Consider the following 9,483-nt stretch of genomic DNA (forward strand, 5'->3'; position numbering starts at 1 on the left):
GAGTCCGATGCTGCAGGGCTGAACAAGGCCTCAGACAGGCAGGCAAAGAAACAAGGAGCTATATATGCCTGATGTCCACTCAGGTACTCAGCGTGCCCTTCTATGAAGGGGAGTGTAGCAGGCAGAGACCAAGATGCCTGATGGAAATAGATTGTTAATGCGCCTAATGCAACACGCGGCCGCTCAGGCCGAGTCACCGGCCGACTTCCGATACACTTTGGGGGCCAAGATCCCTGTATGTGACAGTACCTGGTTAGGTCCTGAGGCAGTGCAGGTGTGAGCTGACCAGTTTAGATGGGTTAACTCTGCAGTGTGCCGCTTTGAGCGAGGTGCTTGTCAGGAGCAAGGTCTTCAAGCAGCCATTCTCCTCGGCCGCTAGGCTCCGCCCCCATTACATGTACTTTTTAACAAACAAACTCATAATAAAACCGTGAACTAGAGATCTATCCCCATTATTTTAAACTTCATGGGCTCTTCTTACATGCAGAAAGTTAACCCAACTGATTTGCAGAACTTCAATTAATCTTAATACGTTATATATAGATATACAGCTGCCAAATAAGGTTTCTTTATTTAACCTTCTTCACATTTGTGACAACTTTTGAATCTCCATCCACATCAATAGTTACAGTATAGACTGCTTGGGTAAACATTGGCTGGCCATTGTCTGTTCCTCATATTTCTGTCCTCAAAGGGGTTAACTGCTTCAGACAATTCTATTTTGTTAGAAGGGTCCCTCAGCAATAAGCTGATCATGGGATGCCCCGCATATAATACCTGCAGCGACCAGCTGGAATCTGTGCGTAAGTAAACGTTTGATCAACTTTTTATTTTCTAGCAGCAGTGTAATATAAATATATTTTGTAATATACTTTATTAATGAATTTGGGCTCCTTTTTGTGTTCTATGTGTTGTAAATGGCTACTCTGACACTTTATTACTACATTTTATTTCTTGTATTTCTCCTGTTGATAGCAGAAATCCGTACACCGTTTAAATGTAACGGTGTACAGACTCTGCTGCCTGTGAGTATGGGTGGGGGGGGGGGGGGTGGCCCCATCCTGACTTCGTGAAGGTCTCTCTGCCTCTATAGACTGCACAGTTCTCTTTAGTGTAACCGGCAGCTTCAGAGTGCAGGGAAGAGGCTGTGATGAGCTTTGCTGCTGTCCGGTCTATAGTATGTGTGAGAGGCTCTTCCCTAGAAATAGCGCAGGTCTAGCGGCTCCCTGTCCCCTCTTCCCCTGTCCATAGTACTGTAACCGGCATAAGCAGAGCACAGGGAAGAGACTGTGATGAGCTCTGCTGCTGTCCAGTCTATAGTATGTGTAAGAGGCACTTCAGTAGCAGATGAAGTGCAGGTCTAGTGAGGGTACAAGGGAGCCGCCGCTAGACCTGCGCTACTTCTATGGAAGCGCCTCTGACACATGCTATAGACCGGACAGCAGCAGAGCTGTCATTCTCTTCCCTGCACTCTGCTGCTGCTGGTTACAGTACTGTGGACAGGGGAATGAAGGGGTCAGGGAGCCGCCGCTAGACCTCCAGATGTGATATTTATCCGAGTGCTATCAGATACTTTATAAAACCAACTTTAGAATTTGGGAACGTTTCGACCCGTGACTAGTGCAGGGTCTTTCTCAAGGCTTGAGAAAGACCCTCCACTTGTCACGGATTGAAACGTTGCAGTTTTTTTTACTGGATGTTTGACCAATAAAGGAACATATTGATTGAAATTTGGGAGATGTGTGCTGCTGTTCAACCATGCGTTTTCTGAGGATTACATTACGTCAGACTGGGTTTGTCTGATTTTACAGCGTGACACCGCTCCTGATATCGGGATTTGTTCTGCTTCAAATATTTTCGTTTTTGGATTATATCCTGTGGATATGTCATAAATGTCCCTGATGGGAAAATCCCTTTAATGAATTTAATGAAAGTGTAGTTACTCTTTAAACATTACACCATTTGCATTGAAGTCAAAGGGCTGGCAATGCATGAATAATGTCGTGTTCGCCACAGGCGCCTTTTTGTACTATTCAAAATTTCTTTATAGGGTATTTGAAAATGTTTGTTTTTTTTTAATCCATACATCTCCTTCAAAAGTTAATTTATTAAGTTGATCTTGGAGAACTTTTCTAAAATTATATTTATACTGGCACCATTATTAACCCCTTCAGGACCCAGCCTGTTTTGGCCTTCAGGACACAGCCGATTTTTTCAAATCTGACGTGTTATTTTATGTGGTAATAACGTTGGAATGCTTTTTACCTATCCAAGCGATTCTGAGATTGTTTTCTCGTGACATATTGTACTTTAATTTAGTGAAAGAATTTGGTCAATAATTTTTGTATTTATTTCTGAAAAACACCAAAATTTAGAAAACAATGTACAAAAATTAGCATTTTTCTAAATTTAAACGTATCTGCTTGTAAAACAGATAGTAATACCACACAAAATAGTTACTAGTTAACATTTCCCATATGTCTACTTTATGTTTGCATCGTTTTTTGAACGTCCTTTTATTTTTCTAGGACGTTACAAGGCTTAGCAGCAATTTCTCATATTTTAAGGAAAATTTCAAAAGGCCATTTATTCAGGGACCAGTTCAGTTCTGAAGTGGATTTGAGGGTCTTATAAATTAGAAAGTCACCCCATTTTGAAAACTGCACCCCTCAAGGTATTCGAATCAGCATTCACAAAGTGTTTTAACCGTTTAGGCGTTTCACAGGAATTAAAGCAAAGTAGAGGTGAAATGTACAAATTAATTTTTTTTGCGGAAATTAATTTCTAATAAAAAATTTTTTGTAACAGAAGGTTTTACCAGAGAAATGCAACTCAATATTTATTGCCCAGATTCAGCCGTTTTTAGATTTATCCCACATGTGGCCCATGTGTGGTAATGGACTGAAACACAGGCCTCGGTAGCAAAGGAGCACCCAGTGGATTTTGGGACTCCTTTTTTTTTAGAATATATTTTAGGCACCATGTCAGGTTTGAAGAGGTCTTGTGGTGCCAAAACAGTGGAAACACCCCAAAAGTTACCCCATTTTGTAAACTACACCCCTCAAGGAATTTATCTAGTGGTATAGTTAGCATTTTGACACCACAGGCTTTTTGCTAAATTTATTAGAATTAGTCTGTAAAAATGAAAACCTACTTTTTTTCTGAAAAAACATAGAAATTTGTAATATTTACAAGGAATAATAAAGAAAATGCACCCCAACCTTTGTAAAGCAATGTCTCCCGATTACAGCAATATCCCATATGTGGTAATAAACTGCTGATTGGACCCACAGCAGGGCTCAGAAGGGAAGGAGCACCATTTTGATTTTGGAGCACGGATTTTGCTGGATTGTTTATCGGTGCCATGCCGCGTTTGCAACGCCCTGGAGGGACCAAAACAGTGGAAACCCCCCAAGTTACCCCATTTTGGAAACACCCCTCAAAATTTTTCAGAATTTATTAGAATTAGGCCATGAAAATGAATATCACTATTTTTTTACACTAAAATGTTGCATTTTCTCATTTTCACAAGGGATAAAGGAGAAAAAAAACAACCAATTTTTGTAAAGCAATTTCTCCCGAGTACGAAAATACCCCACATGTAGTCAAAAGTTTTTTTCATTAGAAATGAATTAACCCTTTGAGGACTGATCCATTTTTTGCTTTCTTATTTTCGTTTTTCACTCCCTGCCTTCCAAGAAGCATAACTTTTTTCTTTTTCCATCAGTAGAGTGATGCTTGGAGAAGGGTATACAAAAAAGAAGAAAAGGCGCTCCTCTCGGGTGATACTGTATTGGGTCTTTGAAATATCTTTGAATAGTGAATTGGTTTTCCACTCACCTGGTTCCGTTGTGCAGGATCATCAGCCCAACTTGACTTAAATGCTCGTCTGGAAGACTTTCCGGTACACTATGCTAGCCTCAGGAGCCGACCCACGGTGGATACCTCCAAACCTGGAGTCTCCTCGACGTTGTCTTTTCAATGGTTATACGAGTTGTGGCAAAAAAAACCTCCTTTCTTTGGGCGCTTCCGTGTAGCAGAAATTCCGTTCACTCCAGACCCGTTTTTTGGTAAAAAATATTTTTTTATTTTCACATCACATAAGTGACAACTTATAAAAACATAGATGGATGGGGAGATAAATAGGGGAGAGCTGCAACGCGTTTCAACGCCGGACTGGCGTCTTCGTCAGGCAGTTAAAAAAACCTTTTTAAAAAAATATTTTTTACCAAAAAACGGGTCTGGAGTGAACGGAATTTCTGCTACACGGAAGCGCCCAAAGAAAGGAGGTTTTTTTTGCCACAACTCGTATAGTCAGTAGAGTGATGTGAGGGCTTCTTTCTTGTGGGAAGAATTGTAGAATGTCCTGGGAAACTGAAATAAATAGGAAAATATAGGAAAAAAATCTGATTCCATTTTTTTGGGGTTTTCGTTTTTACAGCTTTCGCCATGCGGTAAAAACGAAAACTACAGCGATTTTGGCGGTTTAAATTATTTAAGTTTTTTACGGTGTTCACCGTGCGAGTTAAATAATGGTGTATTGTAATAGTTCGGCCTTTTACGGACGTAGCAATAACAATTTTGTTTATTTTTTTTAATTACTTTAGAAGAAAAATGGGAAAAGGTGTTTTGTTTTTTTTAACTTTAAACTTTTTTCTTTCTCACTACTAATAACTTTAATTCTTCTACACATTTTATTAGTCCCCTTAGGGGACTTGAACCAGCAATCACTGGATTGCTGGTACAATATACTGCATTACTAATGTATTGCAGCATATTTTTATTTTTACAGGCTTCTATAACCGCGCGATACACAGCTGACAACCGCAGCGTATTGAGCGGGCTCAGCACGTGAGCCGGCTCCATACATCAACCCCCGCACCATGACGTGCAATTAAGTCATAGTGCGCAAAGGGGTTAATGCACAGCGGATGGTGTGAATATTGCCATTTTCCACTGATATGCCATTTTAGTGCAAAATATGTTGTGCCCAGTTTATGCCACTGAAGACAAATACCTCATAAAGCGTTAAGGGGGTTCTCCCGGGTATGGCGATGCCATATATGTGGGCGCAAACTGCTGTTTGGGCACCCTGCAGGGGTCAGAAGGGAGGGACGCCATTTTGCTTTTGGAGCGCAGATTTTGCTTGGTAGTTTTTCTTTTTTGGGTTTCGCTGGTATTTCAGTTTATAATGTGGGGGCATATGTAATCTGTGCGGAGAACATCAGGGCATAATAAGAGGGTATAATAATGCGGTAAATAAATAATAATCCGCAGACATGTGGCCGGTGTCGCACTGATAAATGGCGCCCGATGTTATCCGCTTTTGGAACACTCTGCACATTTTGCATCGCCATATTCTGGGAGCCAGAACTTCTTTATTTTTTCACCACCGGCGCTGGGTGAGGGCTTATTTGTTGCGGGACAATCTGTACTTTTCATTGGTACCATTTTGGGGTACATGCGATTTTTTTTTTAATCACTTTTTATTCAATTTTTTTGCAAGCCGGGTGACCATAAACAAGCAATTCTGACAATGTTTTTTTAGTTTATTTTTTTGCGGCGTTCACCGTGCACTATAAATGACAATTTTACTTTATTCTGTGGCTCGGTACGATTATGGCGATACCAGATGTATATAGTTTTTTTTATGTTTTGCAGCGTTTGCACAATAAAATCACTTTTTTATAAAATAATTCATTTTCTGTGTCACCATATTCTGAGAGCCGTAACTTTTTTTATTTTTCAGTCAAAAAAGCTGTGTAAGGGTTTGTTTTTTGCGGGACAGGTAGTAGTTTTTATTGGTACTATTTTTGGGTAAATGCGACTTTTTGATCACTTTTTATTCTCTATTTTGGGAGGGTGGTGACCAAAAAATAGCGATTCTGGTGTCGTTTTTTGATTTATTTTTTTTGGGGTGTTCATCGTGCGGGAAAAGTAACATTATAGTTTTATAGTTGGGGTCGTTAAGAACGCGGTGATACCAGATATGTGTACTTTTTTTAACCTGTTCATTTTTTTCCTATAATGAAAGACTTATTATAGGAAAAAAAGCAGTGTTTGTTTATGTAATTTATAACTTTTATTTTTACACTTTTTTTAAAACATTTTTATTACTTTTTTTACTTGTCCCACTAGGGGACATTTAGACTTGCAGCTTTGATCGCTGCTAGAGTACATTACACTACCTACGTTGTGTAATGTGTTCTAACTGTCATTATGACCGTTAGGCCGGAGGCTGCTCCTCCGAGGCTTCCGTACATGGCAACCCGGAGGTCATTGTCTGGCCTCCGATTCCCACGACAAGCATTGGCAGCCCGCACAATCACTTCGTGGGGGCTGCCGATGTGCTTCAAACCCCTTAAATGTAGCGAACGCAATCTGTCGCCGCATTTATGGGATTAATTGCCGAAATCAGCGGCAATGGTCCACTGACCGGCAAGGCTGGAGTGTCAGCTGTCGGGGACAGCTGACCTCCCGGTTCCCGGACACTGCCCGTTAGGACAGTGTGCGCCGGGAACTACTCCGCAACTGTACGTCCGGATGCGGGAAGCAAGCCCTCTGCAGATCGTACAGTTGCGGAGCAAGGCGGGAAGAGGTTGAGGAATGGAATTATAAATTCCCTTTCAGGGAGGTGTGAGATTAAAAAGGTTATAAGTACCATCTACCATCTAACCTTATAAGGATTCTTTGTTTAAAATAATATTAGTAATAGTTAGATATAAGGAAAGAAGAAGCATAGGGGTTTTTCCAGCATCTAGTATGAAGCGCAGTGAGCTTCCAAGGTTCCTTCAGCCTCTGCTTACTGATTTTTAACAGAAGGACAGAACCTATTTATAACCATGGCATTATTTGTTGGGAATGAACACCTTGTTTAAAACAGAGTTCAGAGTAATGAGGACTACATAACACTGTGGAGCCACTGCTTTGTGTTACTATTTATCCTTCTATTTTATTTAGAAATGCATGGTAACAAGATCTCAGTCATGTAGAAGCGGCAGACCATATGCTTAGATTGCTATTTCGATTTCTGCTACATTCTGAGGGATAATATACAGATCTCTGCTTTTTTTTTCCAGGATGCCCCAATCAAAAAGAAGAGGCCAGTGGTGAAGGAGGAAGATCTGAAAGGTGCCAAAACTAAGCTTGGGCAGCAAACGCCAATCAAATCCAAGACATACCAAGTTATGAAGGAATGTGGTGAGTACGGGCCTATCTCATCAAAATGCATTTAGAGCAGTCCTCCAGTCAGATATTTAAAGAGAACCTTTCACCTGCCCAAACATGTCCAGCTGAGTGCAGCATGTTATAGGAAAGGCTTCACAAACACGGTCTCACTTGAAATAATTTTTCTAACTTCCTCCGTTATTTACATATCGGTGCCGTTATATTTGGTGCCTGATATGTAAATAAGCCCCCGAACTAAATCGCAAGGGGACGTGATCTCTTCGCTCTGACACTGTCCAATCAGCTACGGACAGTGTCAGGGCAGCTTGCGCTGTGTTCCCTCCCATGAGAAGCTGATTGGAAGCCCTGCCCATAACATGCTGCACTCAGCTGCACATGTACGGGCAGGTGAAAGGTTCTCTTAATGCAAATGAATTAAAATGTAAAAACAATGATCGGCCGATATAATCCATTTTGGCTGACATTTATCTTATCTTTATAGTTAGTTTTATTTTCTCTTCAGTAGAACGCCTCACATGTACAACAACATACATTTATTACAATATAAAAAAATTAAATCTCACAAAGCTCATTTATGTACTGTCAAGTTCATAATTCTACTGAAACTGAATGTTTGAACCTATTTACTGCACTGGATCTGGTTTACCATCCTACTAGTTTATATTGTAATCTGCCACGTCTTTACTGAACTCGCTATTTATCCTTTAATAAGTGTTTCTCAGGATAATTGTTGGATAGCAGGATATAAGGATGCAAGACTGGCTGAATATGTATTCGATCACAGAGTCCAATATATCCCTATGTCTAAAGGTAGCCATAGAAGTACTGAACCATTGTGCAGGTTTCTCCGTGATACTCTTAATCTGGATGTGTTTAGCTGTCACTGACCTAATCAAGTGAAGCAAATGTTGTATTTCTCCCATGCATCTAAAATAAAAAATCAAGCAACTGCAATAGGTCTTGAATAAAAATTGTGTGTTGTGTCCTCAGCTCCTATGCAGACCTTGGTGTCTCCATGGTAACAGACTACAAACAAACCTGTGTAGTCTGATCCTACAGCCATAATCCCTTCCATCTGTCCCCTTCTTCTTGCTAAGATCCATTCGATAGGTTAGCAAAAAGTAGGGGACAGAAAGACAGGAGTACTTACTCTGAATTTCAAGAGAACCAACAAGCTCTTTTCGGCCATTGCCACTTGAGTTAAATATAGGCCACATTTCTACGAAGTGGTGCGGCTTATTCTTCTGAATTATTGGCCAACATTTTATGAGGATTACTTCACAAGTGTTGGTGTCCTGTTGATTATGGGAAAAAATGATAGAACCTATAACGCCTGAATTTCTAATAAGATATTGACTTTGTATAATTGTTGATATTTTCTAGGTATATTTTACAACCGTTTTTGTGTCTTTATTTGTAGAACAAGCTGGATGTGCAGCTCCGTCTGTGTTTAGTCAAGCCAGGAAAGGAACGGAGACAGCCTTTGAGAAGGCCAAGGAAGCACCAGCAAAAAGTGTATTTGGATAATGAGTGATGGGGATCAAAAAGTTCCCAACAAATATTTTATAGAATGGACCGTGTGCAAAGTCTTACACTCTACAATTTTCTACCATTTGCCTTTGAAGTAGCTTGCAATATTGGTGTATGAATGTAAATTTCTTCTTTGTAACCTTGTGATTGGTGATCACCGCCTGTGTATGGCCTCAAAATGGAGGTCTACTAGTGAAAAAAAAAAATCCAAAATGAAAGAAAGATTCAGTGTTCTGTAAAATTTGTTTTTTATTCTAAACCATCAAACTGAATATACCCCTAAACAAATATCCGTTATGGAATGAGAAGTGAAATGAACTAGTGATAACGTATTGACAAGAAATATATTAAAGGGGTTTTTCTGGACCCCCACAAATCATACATTGATGGCCTATCCTATGGATAGGTCATCAATTAAAAGTCCTGGAACACCCCTTTAAATATTTGCTGCCCTTAGCTGTCTAGTTGTTACTGAGCTACATGGAAACCTCCTCCAAGTATGGCTTGCCCATGAAGAATAATTTCTTTCAGGACATAGGTCTACTCCAATTCCAAAGGTATTATCAATGTCAAAGAACTGCTGTGTTCGGGGTCAAGTAGAAAAATTGACGCTAGCAACTTATCAGATCACTGCACTCATTCACGTGACAGCTGGATCTTATGAATGTGATCACTGATATAGTGGTAAAATGCTGTTCCTTGTGTGCAGTTTATGTTGTGTTTATTTTTACACCACTTATTTTCTACGTGTTAATAAGCCAATAA

At 40.1% G+C, this 9,483-nt stretch overlaps 1 protein-coding gene across 4 annotated transcripts in view; it reads left to right on the forward strand.

The window, feature by feature from the left end:
- The window catches only part of LOC142658059 (musculoskeletal embryonic nuclear protein 1-like), a 92,888-nt gene extending 83,405 nt beyond the window's left edge, over window positions 1-9,483 (forward strand). For 2 of the 4 annotated variants that reach the window (XM_075833752.1, XM_075833751.1), the window contains 2 exons: window positions 7,080-7,200; window positions 8,609-9,483. In XM_075833752.1, the coding sequence (XP_075689867.1) occupies window positions 7,080-7,200; window positions 8,609-8,715 (228 nt within the window). In that variant the 3' untranslated portion in view covers window positions 8,716-9,483. The remainder of the gene's footprint in view (window positions 1-7,079; window positions 7,201-8,608) is intronic. The other 2 variants (XM_075833748.1, XM_075833749.1) reach the window with 2 other exon arrangements.

The sequence above is a fragment of the Rhinoderma darwinii genome, chromosome 7, assembly GCF_050947455.1.
Source record: "Rhinoderma darwinii isolate aRhiDar2 chromosome 7, aRhiDar2.hap1, whole genome shotgun sequence".
NCBI lineage: Eukaryota > Metazoa > Chordata > Amphibia > Anura > Rhinodermatidae > Rhinoderma > Rhinoderma darwinii.